We start from the raw sequence: 19,991 nt of genomic DNA, 5'->3' as shown, positions 1-19,991 counted from the left end.
AATCTGGGTAACTAAACAGTGTGTATAGATAGTCATATGAACTCTACTCTTTAAGCCCCTTAAGGAACCATCTATATAAACAGTTCTGTTGACCTCAGCAGAACCACCTGCAAGCTTAAAGATATCCATGTGCTTTTGGCACTTAGCACTAAGGAATTTTGTAGATAAAATTTAGACCAAGTCCTTACTATGCAGCTGCACCAGAGTAGCAACTGCTCTTGAAACAAAAATTTCTAGCAATAGCAGTATTTTGACAATGGGGGAAAAGATAAGGGAAGATCCATGTGACTTCATCCTCTCTTTCTCTATGATTAACCATTTAGTAGTCCTTTATTTCTCAGTTTTCATATCTGACTTTCAAATATAATTCTGAACCAATTCTTTGGTAGTTCAGTTCAACATCATTCCAGTAAGTCTGTTTGATTTTGGTTTCCTGCCAAAGTGTACAAATGGGCCAATTCTTTTCTCCCTTACCATAAGCTTGTTTTTTCATTATTTTCTTAGATCTATCATCTTCAGAGCACACAGAAATCCACTGAATGTAAAAACATGCAAGTAAGTTTTCCAAGAAATTGAATTATTAGAAGTAATAACTGTTGCACAGCTGAAATGTGTCGAAAGGAAAATTCATCTTTTTACTGTAACCCCATGGTGTATCTAACAAAATATAATTTAATTAGGACCCAGATTCTGCCAGTCTTGTACACATTGAGTTGTCCTTTGTTTTGGGAATGATCCCATCTGCTGTGACTCTGGTCCCTTATCTTATACAGACCACTGTCCTACTCCAGAAGTATAGCTGCTAAAATCAGTGGAGCTACTCACAAAGATGTAATTGATTCTGAGCACAGGTAGAAAAAATGTTTGTCCATCAAGGATGAAATGTCAGCCTCATGGAAATCAATAACAGTTTTGTGAGTGACATCAATGGGGTCAAAATTTCACTCATGGCATTAGTTTGTACAGCAAAATATGCACAGCTTTAATATTGTTGCCATCTAGATTGCACTGGAATTATTGCTTAGGTAGGCTGTTTTTAAGAGCAAATGGCAGGTGCCTGAAAGATGCATAGTGAAAGATGGAAATGTTTGCAATGAAAATTGAAGGGACCAAGACATCCACACATTATAGAAACTCTGGTATAAATGCCAAAAATTAAATGGAATGTATTAACTTACTGATAGAAAGTTCTCGTTATTTCTTTTGCTTCAGCTTCCACCTGAAAGGCTGCTTGACATTCCACTTGCTTTCAGAACAATTCTGCCTTGTTTTTCCGTGATGTAGTTGAATTAAATAAAATATATTTGTTGGAGGATGCTTCCTCAATAAATAATTTGAAATTTTGACAGGAAGAGCAGTAATGCCTTTGGCAGTAACATCTTTACTTTTCTTCTTTTGTTATAGCAGGCCTAATGTTCTCAAAAGCTAAATTTTGCAGGTATCTGTTCTTTCCTGATCTCTCTCTAGAATTGCTATTGGCCACAGGGAAGCTTTAAGACTTTATTTTGCTATCCCCTTTTCCCTGACAGGCAGGACTTTAAGAAAGATCCCCACCTAACAGGGATGCAAAACTTAAGGGATGTCTTCTCTTTCTCTAATTTCTCCTTTGTTTGAAAATATCTACATTCTTATATTGACTTTACTCAAGATTAATCTAACAATTTAGTTGACAATCAGCTGACAGTCTAGCTGAACTATATCCTCTGCTCCTGGATTCAGCTTCCTTTTTTGCCAAAAGTAATTGCCTTTTGCTTGCTGTTCTGCTGCAATCTCTCGAGTGGCTGGTTCCCCCACCATGGCAGTTAGAGGAGATGGCACTGGAATCTGTACAACAATGTCTGGAAAATAGAGGGCTTTATACTCTTTTTCTTACCATTTTTCTGTCTGTGGGGCTTAGGATGTATTTATCTGTGGATCTGTGGTGCACTGACCTGACATTATCGGAATCAAACTACCCTAAATACACACACTTGAAGCCTGGTATTTATGATGCTTTTGCGTGTTGGATACCCACCTGACCCACCTTTTTCTTACAGAAAGCTTTTCCTTGTGGGGAACACGGACGACCACGGTGGAGAGCTGATCTTGGCTCCCTTGCAGCTGCCCCTGGGTTTGGCAACACTGTTTCCTCCCTGCTTCCCTCTGGGAAGGGGAAATGGCAGTAGGGAATGGGGAGTCCCACAGTGCTGCGGCCATCGGGGAGGGGGGCGTGCAGGACACGGCTCTTCCTCCCTTAGGGAGGAGGAGGAGGAGGAGGAGGTGAAGCTGCTGAACCCAGCAAGGGAGGGGTGGGAGGAGGGGAGATTATTTGTCACTAATGATTTTCTTTGCCTTTTAATTATGCTCTGCTCTCTCAGCAAGGTTGGCGTCATGCTCCTAAGCCTTGTTTTGTGCATCTTCCCCCACGCTGGGTCTACGTCGAGCTAATATTGAAGAAACCGTAAATGTAATCACTGGTTGCTCAAGTTCCCTTTTGATTCCTCCAAGGGATTGCCACATCCATTGGAGCAAAGGTATGGAGCAGAACCACACTGGCTTCCTATTTGATGAACATGAGTTGACTGTCCTTCATGCTGAAATGAACTGTAACACACTATAATACAGACTCGTGTGTATAGTTAGTTGAACCCAGATAGAGCACAAGTTTAACAGAGCAAGTTCAGGATTCATGTGTGTGTGTGGACAAGGCCATAGGATACAATCAGAATACAGCTAAAGAATAATATAAGCTGTTGTGAAGTTATATTTGTAAGTTACTCTCTCCTCTCAAAACGCTACTCCAGTGTACCCAGATTGCTTCAAAATGGTACCTTATGAAAGAATACTTTGGGGAATTCCACATTTTCCTGTTCTTAGTATTCCAAAACAGAACAGATCTAAGACTCACTCTTGAAACAGTACATAGATACTGTCATTTATTGGGTATAATAAGCATAATAAAAAGATTTGTGATCGATTTCTTCCTGAACAGATAACATTACATAAAGAATTGCAAGCCATTTTATACAAACTACTTTTCCAGCTTTATTTTACTTTCATTTCTTTCCAAATAGGAAACATCTTCTTAATGTATTTGCAGGTTCTAATCTAACTATTCTCTGGTGTGTATACACTTCACATTGGTCTGACACACCTCTCATGTTTATTGATCAAAGTTAAAAGTGACTCCCTAGAAGTGAACAGAGCTAATTGCTATAAAAAAAAGATGAAATCCCATGCCTTTATTAATTTTAGTTACCCAAAGCTTACTAAAATGTTTTTCTACCCCTTATTCTTTGCAGTAAAGAACATTTGGTATGGCACTTTTCATAAAGTACAGATTATTAAAAAATCGGAGATTAGTTACAAAATAATAAGCCTCTCTAGCTAATGATTTCAATGGGACTTCTTTTTACACGTAACAGAATTATCCATCTTTTTTACTTAACAGAAGAAATGGAACATTTTAAAGTTAGGATATGCAAGGCAGAAAGCAGCACGATCGTGAGTATACTTTATTGCTTGCAATATACTAAGGTTTGCAACCCTGTGCAGTATAAGATACAAAAAGGTATTTTATGATGTGATTTCTTCTTGCTGTGAGAGTCTTTGTATGAGATGGTAGGGCATATCTGTGCATTTTACAGTTATGTATTAAAATATATACTTTCTGCTCTTAAAGTACTTACAAACAGCAGACTAATGAAAAAGGGGCCTTTGCACAAATGTTTCATATCTAAATTCAAACTTCTACAGGTAGCTGCTACGTACTCTGAACGTGCACCTAGACAGCTGAAGGGAATCGTACATCTATTTAAGTCCTTCCTGACCCTTTCATGCTGGATAAAAGAGCTAGAATAGTATAAGGAAGATTTTAAAGCCACAGATTTTGATACAATGGATTAAAAGGCAGATGCCCATGAAAAAGAATGCACCAGGAGCCTCTTCAACCCAAATCTGTACTGTGCAGGGATGGCTTGAAATCCCCTCCTTCGGCCTGGTCTGGGCTGCCTCCAGTAATGGCATGCCAGGATTTTTAAGGATGCCTGGATTACTGATGGTTCTTGCTTACTCTTACAAATATTCCAAAGTAAATACTTATATTCCAAATGGATGGGCAAAAGTTAGAGTGCTGGCTTTGGTGGGGGGCAGGGGGGTTTCTCTCTGCCTTATCTTACTCTGTGCCTGTACCTTAAATTATTGAATGAAAAAAGGAGCTAAGCTATGAAGTGCTGGCTGGCTAATTTACCTAATTTACTGCTTTGGCAGTCGATGGATGAAGATATTTGGCTCTTGAAAARACATGCAAAATCTTCAGGTTAAACTAAGCTGATATATACAAAATAGGATTATTGTGAGCTGCTTTGCTTCAGGAAGATGATATATGTTGTTTAGTTTACTGAAGGTTTAAAAAGCTTTTCTCAATTTAATTGGAAATACAAATGCATGTAATATGTAACGGAATCCATATACACCATCACTAATGGGCATAAATGAGGAAACACATGGTTTTTACATGCTTAGACTTAATCTAAGCAACCCACCTCAGATATGAAGGTCCAGAATAGAGTAGATGATAACTTTATTGTAAAATGCCAGTACTGTTTTTCTACATGCATTTAAAAAGTTTCCAGCCTTTTCTACTAACATCCGATGATGATATTCCAGAAAATTTAGATGATCTGTCAAATATCTCTGGAATACAAATACATTTTTCCTGGTGTTTACGGGGAAGAGTAAAAATATGTGGGCTTCACATTACCCAAGATTTGATCTTCATAGTTAGGAAGGCAGCAGAAGAAGAATCCCAAGCATATTTCCATAATGGCAGTGGTCCAGCCAAAGCCATAGGCCCAGCTGAACATATTGATTCCTGTCATTTCAATCTCAGTTGAGAACTTTACAGGATAAATGACCAGGCCCATGATGGAGAACACGGCTGAAGAAACAGGAGAAAAAAAATAATTAAGCTAATACCCATCATATTGCTGGCTTCCATAATAACTATACCTAAAGCCACCCATGGTTTGGAGGATTTGAAAATTGATCTACTGCCATGATAGACTTTGTATTATTTTTCACTGGGAGTTCAAGTGCATATAGACACTAGAACTGGGTATAGAATCAACTGAGGGAAATATCAGTTCTGTTATGGATATCCCTGTGTATGTAAACTTTACTTCATATATTGTCTTACCAGCGACAAAAAGCAAGCCACCAATCCCTCTTATGAAGTTGAACCGGAGTGTATCAATGGCAAATGCTATGATGGCCAGAGCAAAGCAGATGACTAGAAGTATAAAGCCAACAAGGTATGTGGCAGCTGCAGCTCTTCCCCAAGCTGAAATCAAAAGGAAGATGTGTTAGAAAGGCAAAAAAAAAAAATCCCTTACAGTGTTTCTGGCCTATAATGAAAGGCTTATTTTAAATAAATGTGAAAAGAAGGTTGACTCTCACAAAGCAAAGCATGGTAGCTTTCTTGTATAGTGTGAACATTTTTGTTTCACAATAAATCATTCATTAAGTGCAGAATGCTTAAAAACCTCAGGTCTGACCTCTCATATAGAGTGCAAAAGGACTTTCATGCAAGGTTCCTGTTTAGATTTAACTATTAAGAATTGTGATAAAAATGACTGTAAAAATATAATGATGGGTACTTCATTAACAAATGTGATTACCTCATCAGATGCTATAAAACTAGGATCATTTTGCATGGACAGGAAGAATTAAACTGTCCCTGAAACTAATTAAATTCTTCTTTAAAAAAAAGTGTTCATACAAGCACTGCCACTCAGGCATGCAAATTTAAAAGTATGGTGATACTGCACTAATGTCAACATCCACTGATTTCTGACTTACTGCCTTTTGTGTTTTGGATTATAGATCTGTATCCTAAATGGAGGAAAAGATTTGGAGGAAAAGATTTGGAATCTATTTTGTGTGGAAATTTGACCTCCGCTTTTGATCCAAAGTCAGAAATGTTTTATTTTGAAAACTTATTCAGGACATTAATACTTCCATTTTCAAACTAGATAACTTTATGTTATGACATGTCGGTGTTAAGCAAATGTGTTGGCATAGCAACTGAAAATATTATTATTTATTTAATATTTTAAGTCTTTAGGGGCAACTACTGCTCAAAGAGATCAAAGTGTCTGCTCTCAGTGTAACAAGCCCAGTCTGACACTTGTTAAATTGTGTATGTAGATGGAGTAGGCAGTTGAAGTCTGCTGGACATTTACAGACTTCACCTCCTCACTTACACTACGTATGTCTAAGGTGTTGGCTTCCGATCAACTCCATACAGTATTAATGCTGTAAAATTATCACAGCCCAGGCAACCATGAGGATAATTGTAACTAAACTTAAATGTAGTGCGCACTGTTCAGTGAAAATTCCTTCTGGAACTCAGTGACTTATGATTTCTGATATTTAATAACTTGCAAATTTATTTGCTTTAATCACAAGAGCTAAACATCTCAGTCCCTGTGGGCCCAGGCTGAGGCCTTGCTGGCCACACTCTCAATATATACCCTATCTATCTGCACTTCTTGGCCTTTCTGCATGGGGAGCACACGCTCCCAGCTGAACAGGAATCATTGGACAGACAAATGGAGGGAAGTATCCAAGTTCACTAATGAGGTTTTATTTATTCCACTTTCTCAGGCATCCATCTTATATTTCAGTGACCTACACATACTTTATCGCTTGTCTGTCTGTGCAGGTAGGACCATAAAATGGTCTTCATTCTAGCTCCTTTTTCCTGCTGCTGTATTAGCCCAAAGCTTTGAGGACAGTCACCCATATGAGAGCATGCAAGCAATAAAAACCAAATGCTCTGCCTTTCCCCTCCCAGTGTCAGGTAGGCATAAAAGCCCTCTGGGCTCTAACACTATCCTGCCCTTGATGGGTGACACCTCTATGCTCAACCTCTCTTCCCCCAGACTCCACACCAAGGCTGCTATTAGACTAGAGAAATAGTCACAATTTCCCAGCTCCCCCTTCCCTCCCATCAGCCCACCAAAACCAATTTCCCTTTTTGTTTACTCTTCCCTCATCTCCCCTTGCTTTATGAATCCTGCTCCATTTCAACTATTTCACTGTAATTTCAGTTTTATCTAGCATCCTTCTTCTTCCTTATGCCAAAAACTTCCTGTCCGCTCTAGGCCTTTCCAGCCATATTTTCTATCCTATAAACAGCTGCCTGGGAAGGAGTCTGAAAGGGACAGCAAAGGTGTGCCTATATCTCAGCTTGTAGTCCAGTATTTTAGCCTAAACTCTTCTTCATTGGGAGTTTACACAGGACTCAGAGATAGAACATGTAATGTGCCGTCATGCAGCCCCATATGGGAGGGGGCCACCTTGGGCAGACTATCAAAGCAGGCAGTCGAGAAGAGGATTTTCTCGTACTGCCACGGATCAGTTTACCCAGTTTAGGCTGCTCCCACTCCCATCCTCTCTGCCATCTCACTAAAACAGAAGAAGAGAAAAAAAAAAGGACACCTGGGTGTAACCTGTCCCGAACTGGAGGTGCTGAGGAACAGTGACCTTACTGCTCTCTGCTGCAAGAGTTACAGCTTCTGGCAGAAGGGTGAAATCCAAAGAAGATCTGGATGTGATGTGTGGTGTTAGGGGCACAACTGGCTGGGACAGCAGAAATCCTGGGCCCAGCCCCCCTGGACAATAGGCTGTCCTTTCCCAAAGCAAATCCAGAAGGCAGCCGCCTGGCAGCGCCGAGACACAAATGAGACCTGGTGGTGTAGCCTCACCCACTGCCACCGTCACTTTGGCAGGTCATTTGCCAAAGCGCATCCACATTTTCCAAGAAGAGCTGGTGGCAGAGCGAATGGGAAGGGCTCCTGAGCCAGGGCTTCAGAGGGCTCTGGGTGGCTGCAGTTGCATGTGATGTGGACTGACCCACGCCACCGTCTGCCTCTGCCACCAGGCTCGCCCAGGTGTTTTTCTCTAAGTAGTGTTACAAGTGCTGTGACTGCATGAAAGTAGATTTGGTGTACTCCCAGCCTGCAGGGTATTGAGAGGCAAGAAGAAACTTGCTGGCTGCAGGATGCTTACATCTTTACCATGCACTGCTTAATCATGTAACTGCCAATTTTGTGACTCATACTTCTACAAAAGAGAAAAAAATTATCTCAGTTTTGGAAGAACACCAATACACAGCTCCAAATAAGGCAATAGGAGGCATAGAAGAGACACTATCTACTTTTATTTGAGGAACACTACTCAAACTTCATCTGTCCTTTACAAAAAGTAGTAGTTTGCAGTAGCTAAGACCACAGAGCACAAACACTTTACCCTCCTAAGGTACAAGGTAGCAAAATCTTTGTGTAGAAATAATTGGAACTATCTCTACACCTGAGACATTTATTTTTTCCTTGTGATAAGCAGGAAAACTAGAGTAGCTTAGTGTCTTTTTCTAGTATAACTAATACTTAATTTTTTTTAAAATGCACAAACTAGAAGAGTTAAATTTGTCATAAAACACAGATCCCATGGAAGAACAAATAGCTCCAGCCATTACAACTGCAAATGTCTTCTGCATCTCCAAAGACGACTTCTCCAAATCCTGACACAAACACAGAGACCTGTGGCAGTGAGAAGCACCTCGCTTCCTAAGGGCTCTTTCTCCAAATGTTGCAAAACGCTTTGTTAAAAATACTGTTTAAGAATAGATGTTTTATTACAAAATACTTTTTATTGTTTTTAATGAGATGATTTAATTGCAAATGGCAAATCTGGTCCTAAATCTTTTTTTGTTTTACACTGATTTTTGCTTTAACATCCACTTAAAGCRTAAATAAATTATCGTAACTGCAAACCTTTTTGCCTAAGAGTGTGAACTCCAGGCCAAAAAATTATCACAGGTGTCACACAAACTCAATGTACACTTGACTGTAGAGAGAGCACAATTAAAAACTGAAAGGATCTAGTCCACCTGTGATAAAATCAAAATAGAAACAAAAGGAGCAGCAAGTTACAGGACATCAAGTTGAGTCTGTGAAAATATACAGCAATTTGTGAGATTTATTTTCTCAGCCTCCTTAAATGCAGTGATGTTTTGACTGTTTAATGGTTAAAATGTGCTTGTTAGAAAAGAAAGGTGTGTTTGTGAGAGAGTGTCCTTGAATACCAACAGGATCCTGTAATGTTTGTGTATTAGCTCTTTTTCTTTCTTTTTCTCCCTCCCCTATCAGCTGAAAGAATGCCAGTGAGTATTTTTAAAGGGTTTGTAAGAAGCTACAGGCCATTCTCCTTTCAAAGCTCCTCCTAGCTGGCAATTTTCTGAGCAGTTTTGTCTGAAAACAAGGCCTTGTCATCCCACCCAAGCAAAAGGAATCCACATTTTCCTGCCTATCTCAAGCAGAGCAAGGACAGTGCCTTTATTTGCGGTCCCTTCTAAATAAATGACTAACAATTTGTGAGAGTGCAGACCATCCAAAGTGAATCTATCAATGCATGACTCCCAGAAAATGAAAATAGTGTCTGCCCACTATAACACACTGCTGTGTGACAAGACCCTGAGCTAAGTTAGCTGCCAGAAGGAGTCTGCCCATGCCAGGACACAGCTCATGGTAGCTTTTGAGCYGGATAATTAGCTGAGACAGAGCACAATAATAATGAAGCTTTATTACTGTGCTATTAAAGCTAACTTGTTTTACAGATATCATGACTACCCCTTGTTTTGCACCATCTATGCATACTCTGAATACCCTGCTGCTGATTGCAGCCATATGGAAGCTGATAGACTTTATTTGAGATCCAGTACTAGGACTATCTCCAAGTTCCTGCCTTCCTGGTCTTACTTCCTCATACCTATTCCAACTTGCAACAGTGTGAGTGCTGTTTGTGCTTCACACACAAGGAAATAAACTCGCTTGCTCAGCAGTAAATTGAGCTAAAACTTTGAACAACCAGATCTATTCTTTTCTTAGCCTGCCATATATTTAGCGTTCCAAAAAGTGCCTTCAAAAAAGAGCTGTAATGCACTGAAAATAGAACATGAAGTCCCCTTCCCCCTTTGATAAATAGGCGGTTCTCAGTTTCTAGTGTACTTGGTTCAAAATATGGGAAAAAATTCATGTATGACATTCTCATGCCTTTCTTAATCTGGTACCCTCAAACCACATGGACTACTGAATTTCTCCATTTGAGCCACATTTTCTGAAAGGAACCCGAGAAAGTTCAGAAGTATTTCTCCTGGTCTAATCGATAAGAACATGCTTCTTCAAATTTTCCTAATGGCTTGGAACTAAATATGGAACCAACACTGGAAAGAAAAATAAATGAATTATTGTCTGCTCAGAGACATCAGCAATTTTCTATGTTCTTGCCAGCTGATCATTTTAACACATCAGCCACTGGAGTGAACTGTTCAGCAAATTTAGGAAGGATAGTTTTAACTCAGAAGAAACAGAGAGAACAGGTCTAAGAAAATGAAAAATTGCACTGAAAACTGAATAATATTTCACTCAGTTATCCTTTACATCACAAAGGGAAAGAAACAAAAATCCCACAGTTCTAGCTCCAGTCTTAGTCATATAGTAGTTCTTGCGAGAACTAGGACCTGCCATGGCAGTGATTCATCTCTGTGTTGTACTTAATGAGAATGTTTCTAGACTGAGTTGGGAGAGCTCAACCTGTTTTATGCTGCTCTGRTTAAAGGGAAAGAGCATTATTTTGGAAACAAACCTGAACATACTCAACTTAGATTTCTCCACCTGACATTCTTTATCAGGGTGTGGTGAACTTTGTAGAGCACATGCTTCACTTTGAAAAGATACCGCTCTGGCCAGCTTTCATTCATTTTCAACATTTCATTTTGTTTTGTTCTCCTAGAGAAAGTTTCCATGTGAAAGTGACCTTATCTGCAGAAAAATGAGTTTTGAATTTGTGAATGTTTTTGCAGTAGGGTCCTGGGTTTATTGTAATAGGGAAAATAAATGAGACTGGAAGTGTTTCCCCTAATTTATACCTCCTTAGCTTAAATCATAAGTCCAAGTTGGATGACCCATCAAGCTCATTAACCCACAGCACAATTTAGCAGCTGAAGGGTTATGAACTCCTAGTGTATATGCAAGTCACTGTCATCCAGCTGTGGAACAGGACCTGGGTGAGTGGCATGGCCAGAATTTCCTACATTACGTGTGTAACACTGGACAGTACAAAGTCTTGTCTTCTGAAAAATCACGATTCTGTAAGATGCCAACTACGAGGCATTTCTGTGCTCTTTTTGAAAGCAAGTGAACATTAAAAATCTCTGCAAGTGTTTGCTGATCATATGAGCTGGCGTTGCAAAACCAGTGTGTGTGTTTGTATACAGACAAAATAAATCAGAACCTATTAAAAGCAGCTTCTTATGAATAATCTGTATGTGCAGACTGAAAGCTATTGACTGAAAATAATTTCAAAGGAAGACCATACAAATGAAGAAAATTGCATATTAGTCATGGATAGTTTATGAACAGAATTAAATGAAGGTGGAAAAAGGCATGATTGGATGTGTATTATTCTCCAAGCTTCTATCCTTCAGTGCTATTCATCGTATCTGGATCATTCTTAAAACAACTACATTTTCTGAAGGTTTCAATACCTTTCCCTCAGGAGATCAATAGTGGATGTTTTTCTTGGGTTTGTGTACGTTTATTTCATTTGGAGCACAATACAAAATAAGCATTTTTCGTTCTTCTGTTCGGCATCTTTTTTTTTTTTTTTGGCAATTCTGCTTTCTTTCCCCTAGCATTGCTTCTTCAGAATTTATTGGCAGTTAACATGAATTTTTCATGTCATAACAGAATATTATCTCACAGCATGAAGCCATTTTCATGTGAGCAGGAATCAGCTTGTTAGCTTGTCACTGCTTAAGAGACCACAATGGAAGCAGAGAATGACCTATTTAGGTTCACAGTAAGATAATATCATTGCAAAAGTTTCTTAGTGATTAATAGTAGGTCTCACATAAAGGAGAAAGAAATAGGGCTTCCAATTACCCTACAACAGAGTCTTTAAATGACAGCAGACAGGAAAAGAATCTTTATGCATAGACCGTCTATCAGTAAAACGCTATATATATGAACAGAAAGCAGTGTGTTGACAGTGGCTTAATGCTAACATGATAGTTCAAGTTTGGTTTGGTGGACTTTAAAAGAAATATTTCCCATTGAAAGCAAACAGCCTATAATTCTCAATCACCGATTTGAGTCACAAACATGTACAGGGAAAGCCTGCGTTCAAGGCTTTACACGCTTCTGAAAGCCTCTTCTTTTACTGAGGCAAGCAATTCAGCTTCAGAACTATTCTGACATGAATTTGGGGGGAGGAGCAGTTACGTCTTGAGGGATTGATTCCCTTTCGCCTCATCCTAAGCCCCAGACATGTACAAGCTTGACTTAGAAGCTGCCTGCTGCAAATCTTGTGTTAATAAGGGCTCCTCCTTGACGCTTACTTAGCACTAGGAAGGCAGAAATGGCGGAGGGTGTAAAGCCATCATCAAAGGGAGCAGCAAGGGAGTAAGTTAGCTATTAAAAATAGTATGCGCACAGTACCTCAAAATTAGAGGTCGGATCATGAGAGAGTCAGGGAGTACCCCTATCTCACATTATCTTCAGAAGAAGATGCATACATTCAAAACATCTCAGGATAAAAGCTTAGTTTTGTACACTTTGATGCTATAACATTTTTCCTCCTGTTTTTCCTAATTATTTTTAAATGAATCAGGCTGACTTCCACTTTGATGTGTGGATGGTGGGGAGAAGGTAAGAGAAATAAAATGGGTAAGGTATTGATAAATCAGTACATATACACAGTGTCAGTCACAGAGTAGCATGATGTACTTGCTTTTTTACTAAGTCCCAAGCTAAAGATGGGTTAAAAAAAAAGTGTGAATTAAACAGAATAGACTTCTATGATAATGCAGACTATGAACTAGGGCTTTTAATCAAAACACCACAGTGGAACCTTTCCAAAAAGCTCTTTTTATGTTTTATTTTCCTAAGGCCATTTGAGGCTGAAGAACACTGCATTTACATTTCATTTCCATATGCACCAAGTATTGTTCTCCTCACTATTGATCTGCAATTTTCATGTTGTGAGCAAACTTTTTTCTGAAACCTTGCTGAAACTCACCTTTCACACTAAGGAGTTTCCTCTGATAGAGAACAGCTGCAAATCTGGATCTAGTTTTCTGACAGAAGCAAAATTTTACAATTTGAAAATCTCGCAAGCCCTGCTTAAACTTCTTGTGAAGGAGAAAGACAGCTTTGGTGATACATCTTAAAAGTCTTCATTGCTGGCTGCTTATTGTTGATAGGGTTTTTAATGAACAAATGGGAATTGCACAGAGACTTACTATATTTGAGTCCAGATTTATGAATAGTGTGTGTATTCAACATAACAAGTGACATTAAAAGTATCCAATTGCAGATTAGCACTTCAGCAGTGCTGTTTGTGGCATGGAGTGTTACTTAGTTCCAGTAGAGGGAAGCCGGAAAACTTTGGGCCATATTCTACCAATCTCACTCCATAAACTAACTTGAATTTCTTGAATTTTTGACTGATGAGAGATCTTGTAATGATACTTGACAAAGAAGAAACACAACATTATAATTTTCACTGACTCAATGTCTTCAAAGTTTCTCAGAACAATAAAAGCTGTCAGTGAGAAGTGATATGGAAATATAAAAAAACCCAATATTTTGAGAGTTCTGTTTCTTTTCCCAAGTAACTGCTTTCCTGCTTAAATAATTTGACTGTTTAACCCTACAGTGGAATTCAAAATCGATTTTACAGCCCTTATCACAGTGCACACTAAAGAGAGACTATTATAGTCCTGTTGTATGAGATTACGTTAATAAGCTATAGAAAGACGTGAGATGAAGAGAAATGAAAATTAAGCCACAAATTTTGACAAATCTTCAGCAGAGATGCCTCCTGTGTGGGAAAGGTTAGAGAAGTAACTGAAGGTCCTGTTGCCCCCCAAAGCACTGGGGATCTTTGCAAAGTCCTCAACACCACCGGTTCACACCTTTTGACGGGGGAGATGAGAACCCTCCACACAATTGCTATTTTTCCACCCAGTTTAACTGCAATTACTAAAGGAGAGGTTGGATAATAAACAATGGGATGCCATCTGCAATTGCTCTCTGTAGAGTTAATTACTGAAGAGCATAACCATCATTTAGAAAAGAGTCTGATTAAATGAATCTGCCAGTAAACATATAAAAGGACAAACCCTAAAATTACAAGGGAAAGCAAGTAATTGCAGAGGAATTAAAATTGCCATGCTAATTAAATGCTCTGTGCTTGAATCTCTTCTCTTATACCTATATGGTAACAATGGAATCTCTCCTACAAGCAGGAGGAAAATCAAGTTTGTTCTTTTCTTTCTTTCTTGCATCAGATTTCCCTAAATATGCTGTTGCAGTGATATTTTCATTACCATGATTTAAAACATTTAATTGAGCCTGTATTTTTTAGCATTCTAAGTTTTAGCTATTGAATTATTAATCCTGTAATCCTATTTTTCATTGGTTAGTCTTAAGTAACATTACACTCTTAGGACACTGATGACTTAGGAAATGATATGCTTCTGTATACATGGTCATTAAAACTACCAGCAATCACCATGTGTGTATATATATATGTGTGTATATATATATATAAAAAATTGTTTCATGTTCTGAATGCAGTATGAACAGCACAAAGTTTTTGTTTTCAGCTCATTCTGTATGAAAAGGGTCAAGGCTTTGCCCTATGGTTAAGGTAATGCACCGAACATAGAGCTGGGCTCCATTCGGGACTCTCTCACAGGCTTTCTGGGCTAGCCAGAAATCACCTTTGCCTTTGCTTCCCAGCTGTAAAGTAACTTTTCCAAACCTACCTGAACATTACCAGACTCTGGGGAAGTTGAGATGAGATGCAGAACATTCACTTTAAGGAAAGTCTGCAGTAATATCCCTGCGCCTTGAGCCAGTCTCAGCTTCAAAATACAGTTACTTAGTGCTCCATGTTTATTCCTACATGCAGACACCCTTGTACTCGGAAGAGGAGTGCGGAAAGCCTGGTTCTCCTCCCAGGCCCTGCTGAGAGAGGCCATCTCCCAGCCTGGCCCTCTGGAATAATCCCTGCATCATTCTGCTCACAGCTCTTGCTTGAACTAAATGGAAGCAAAGGCTTCCCCATGCCAGGTATTGGCTGCTGTTGGGAACACAGGGGAAGGGAAAACCATCATATGCAGGGGAAGGGAAAACCATCGTATGCAGGCAGTGCAGCGGCAGTGAGCCTCAGTGCCTGGGCTGTCTTGTGCCCTGGGTGTGATGAGTCACTGGTTTGGCAAACAATGTTAATTTTCCCGCAGGAGAGCTGTGGGGTGGCAGTCCTAGGCCATCATGTGCCGTACCAATAAAGGTCCTTTGCCGCTCAGAGACCGTTCCTAGCCTGGTTGTCTACCACACTGTTGTATCATTAGCTGGGGATTTTTGGCAGGTGATTTCCATTCATGCACCCTACCTCCAGAATAAATAAATGGTGCTTCATCATAGCAAAAGACTCCCTGTACCCAAGAGCCCAGTATAGACAAACAGGGAGAAAAACTACTCATCGGTGGGGTGCTTATGAGACTAAAGTAGAATCTTTCTTTCCTTAAGAGAATATTACCTTTTGCAGCATTCCCCTTATTCACTTATGCTGTAGACATACTCAGCTGCTGCCATACTTGAGCTCACAGTCTTCCCATTATAATCATACTATACTGCCATCCTATCTTGTAATATTGCATTAACATTTATGGATGAAATAAAACTGGAATTAGCTAAAAGAAAATTGCCCATTATTTGCCTGGAAGACAAGATGCAGCAAGGTTTCCTTGACAAACCTAAAAGCATTTCCAGATGAGAAAAATGTTCATCTCTCCACTAATCTCCATACGCAATAAGTTCTMCTAGGATAAGATCGATATTAAGTACTATGATGTGAAAATAACTGAATATCTGGATTCCACCTGTCATGTGGGTATGCCTTTTGCTGATTTTTTTCCCAAGATTTCTATTTGCACCATGCAAATGAGCTCTAAATTTAGAGGTTTGAGCTTGCAGTTGTATCAATTGGAAGCATCTGCTCACGGACGGGCTGCAGGGCCAGGTGGAACATAAGAGGGGACAAGGGTACTCATGAGTTTTCATTTTATTGTGCACCACATTAAGACTAATAACACAAAATCAGTCATTTTCCACCAACCAAGAACATGCAAGTTTAAATATCTTCAAAGCCTGTAGTGGAATAAATTACACACTGAAAAAGTGTCTCAGGTCTGTCAGACACGCCTTGTTCAGGAGAGGTCATATAGTCAAAAAAAAATCAAGAAAAACAAAGGAGTGTTTTGCCAGCTTCATGCATTTTCTTTGCAAGTTCAGCCATGTCCCAGATGCATTTCATACTGTGCTCGTTATCTGTTCATGAAGTCTTTGTAATGGTTCAAACACTCTATAAGCTGAAGACCTTTATTTGTTCCGAGTGGCATAACACTGTAGAGCTACAGGTTTCATCTCTCAGTCCCTCATCCTAAACTCCATTCATTTCTTATAAGTGTCCTAATGCACTAGATTTTTTTTCCTATAAAGTTCTAAATATTGAGCTAAATATGCCTGAAAAGCAAAAGACTTCTGCTAAGGTCTAGATGGGTGTCATATGGTTAAACAAGAAGATCTGAACTTCGAGAAGAGCATAGAAACTCATTTTTCTGCTTTCCACAGGGTTTAAAAACTTTGCAAAAGACCTAGGGTGTGTAGATGCTCTCATGAAAGATGACTGCACTAGTGGAGTTATTCTTCTGTCTTTCCAAAAAATTGTACAGGCCTCTGTGAGCTTTGAATTTTGTCAGTTTAAGCAACTATTCAGGAGATTCATGACTTGACTGATGCAATCCGTGAAACATTCAACCTTCTTCCCCTCCAGTCTAGGATATTAAATTCTTTTGTCTGCCATCTGTGGATACATATATGTTAAGCTGAACAGCTGAGATTCAAGGGGAATTACAAACTTTGCAAATTATGATAGGATGTAGATACCTGTAGCGAATTAAGATTTTTATACTATCCAAGTCATGTTGAGAATATTCACTGGCAACCGCTGAGGTATACATGCATACTTTGTATGTCAGTGAAACCAGCCTCATGGGAACACTGAACTGCAGAACCTACACAACCTGTAATAGATTAGGCAGGGCAACTGAGGTTAAATCCCAGAGAAAAGGATATGGGAACTGTGGAATAAAGGAGGCAATGAAAGAGTTCATCACTCAGAAGAAGTGTAAAATACTTCTGTCCTTACTGTTGACATCATATCTTATATCTCTGTGCTCAGGAAGGTGTGTAATTACACTTTGTTTATTGTGCACTTTGTTATGCTTGTCCCAAGAGGAAGTTAAACATCCCACAAAACATGATGCTGAATTCTTGTTTTCTATGACCTTTTTGGAGCAGTGTGGATAAATGTAATCCTAGAAATAGTGCGTATCTACTAAAAACCTGCATTTCATCAGTGAGGCAGGTAGAGTCAGACTTAATGCAAGACTCAGATGTGACAAGTGTGATGCTGTCATGTGGCCTGGCCTTTTGGGTGGAATCCAAGACTAGCATCAGGCACCTGGACCCCGTGTAAGGCAAGATAGGAGCCCCAGAAGAAAAACCCCAACCCTGCATCTATTGACCAAGGACAGAATAATGAGAAATACAGAGGACAGGGTTGGGTCTGAATGCACTTGCCTTCTGGAGAGAGGGCCTGAGGGAAGTCTGCCTAGAAAGCACCTCCATCTCCCCAGGGCCCACGGCTCAGACTCCTCTCCTCAGAGACAGCCAGGTGGCAGGACAGACATTCACTCATCCAAAAACCAGTTTATAATCCCTCGTTCCTCTTCCATGTTTCTTAAAGGTACCCTGAAGCAGCAAAGAAAATAGTACTTCCTGCCAGCTCCATTGCTGACCACCTTAAGGTAACAGCTTTACTGTTGGTGCACTTGCCTGAAAAGGAAGAGACCTGGGTTCAGATTGGCCTGGGGGCCCAACCCAAATCTTCCTGCAACAGGTCCTAACCCCCAGGCAACAGGTGGGAAAGTCACAAAACCAGAAGGAAAAAGCACAAAAAGAACCCTTGCTCTCCAACTCCACATGCCAGATGCAGCAAATTGGTTTGACCTATGTCCAGCCAAATTGCTGACACAGGAGCTGTGAGGGCAAGACTGGGCATGATGCTGAAAGGAGCCAGTCTTGTCCTGGGGACCTACACTCAAAGGGGCCTGCTACAATTAATTTGTTACAGCTGAACTTTGAGCACAGAAGGCAGAGTTGGACTATTGATGACAACTTTTCATGGACGATTTTGAAAAGCTGTAGTAAATGACCCCTGAGCTTGTTTCTGCAACTCTTTTTACATTCATCTTCTACAAGTGCAGCTGGGATTCTGACCCTTAGAGAAAATACTCTTCCCTTATAATTTGAATTAGCATTATCATAAAACATAAGAATGCTTGAACCTCCCTTCTGGCTTAGACTAACAGTCCATCTCTCCCAATAACTTGTTTCAGACAGTGGCCAATAGCAGATGTTTAGGAAAATACTGAGAAACAGGGCACATTTAGAGCGATCCTTCTTTTGGCCTACTTTCCCAGCCTCAGTGGTTTAAACTTTTTCAAGTTGAAAGTTGCATCTGGGCCAGCCTGTTTAACAGCACACTTAACCAACATTCAATACAAAAAAAATGTTTTTTTTTTTTAAAGTTTGTTTCATAATCACAATAAGTTTCTTTCACACGACCTACCTGCCAGAGCAGTTTCAGAGAAGCATTCTGCAATCTGACACCCCCTGAGGATATATTCATATCGTCTTACACTTTACCTCCCAGTTTCTCACTGGCACTCAGAAATGACTTATCACACTAATGCCAAGCTTACTGATGCAGCTTGCCATATGGATGTTTGTTCAGCAGTAGTTATTAAGTTTTGGACAGCAGTGATTATTGAGAAAAGGTTACTAGCTTCTTCTAAAGGAGGAAGGAAATCTTTAATGCTGTAATGTTTTCTGCATTGGTACATTACCACGTGTGTTTTTTGTACCACAAATGTAACACAACCCATCTTCTAAATCACCACATTTCTTTTTTAACAGGGTGAGGGCGCTTTTCTTCTCCATTCTGTTTCTCAAAAACCTTGATATATTCCAGTGAGGATCCCTATTTCCCAGAATTTCTTATATAAAACTCAGATATTAGCAGATATGTTTAGGAGGACTGAGGGGACATGCGTTCGGAGATGTGACCCACTGCTTCAGAGACTACACTCCTCCCCCCTCCACACACACCATTGCAGATACTTACCGTAACTCATGAGGGACTCGCACATCCATTCTCCACCCGCATTAGGTCTCTGACAGCTCTCCCATAACGACGCCCGATGCACGTAGGGCAAGGTCTGCGATTCCAACCAGCCCCTGCCCGCTAGTGCAACGATACCAAAGATGACACCTATGCCCAGGAGCAGAGGTAGGATCCATCTGCACCGTGTGTAGTCGAGGCCGTACTTCACCATCTTCTGGGGCAGCCAGCAGGCTCACGGGAGGATGGCTGGGTGAGAAGAGCTGCCTCTGCTACTGACTCAGCAACACAAAGCAAAGGGTGTTTTTGCAAAGCTCCTTAAAAGTGAGCGTGTGTATGCATGAGCCTGTGTGCGTGTCTTTGAGAAAAGCTTTTTAATCAGGACAGACATGGGAGGAAGGGAGCTCCACCTAGATTCAAATGAGTAAGAGCTGCAACTGAGTAATAACCAGTTGAGCTGGGGAGAAGCTGCAGGTTGGGCTTATCTGTCAGATCCTCTCTCCTCTGCTGACTAGGTAACAAATCAGGTGCTATTTACCCTCTGCATTTAACATTTTCCTTCTTCCACTCCCCGTCAGAAGGACCATCTCACAGCAGCTGTGTTTATAGCTTTGTATCATAAGGGATTTGCATTA

At 40.0% G+C, this 19,991-nt stretch overlaps 1 protein-coding gene across 1 annotated transcript; it reads right to left on the bottom strand.

Annotated features, from left to right (window-relative positions):
• Positions 1-4,703: 4,703 nt before the first annotated feature.
• On the bottom strand, positions 4,704-19,570 carry LOC112971134 (p53 apoptosis effector related to PMP-22-like). The gene is made up of 3 exons (XM_026076230.1): positions 19,360-19,570; positions 5,177-5,320; positions 4,704-4,918 (listed from the first exon to the last, which is right to left on the bottom strand). The coding sequence occupies exons 1-3, from the start codon at positions 19,568-19,570 to the stop codon at positions 4,704-4,706; spliced, it is 570 nt and encodes a 189-aa protein (XP_025932015.1).
• Between the last annotated feature and the right edge of the window lie 421 nt (positions 19,571-19,991).

The sequence above is a fragment of the Apteryx rowi genome, unplaced genomic scaffold, assembly GCF_003343035.1.
Source record: "Apteryx rowi isolate R43461 unplaced genomic scaffold, aptRow1 scaffold_429, whole genome shotgun sequence".
In the NCBI taxonomy this organism is placed as follows: Eukaryota; Metazoa; Chordata; class Aves; order Apterygiformes; family Apterygidae; genus Apteryx; species Apteryx rowi.
This window is presented reverse-complemented; position numbering and strand designations above follow the sequence as displayed.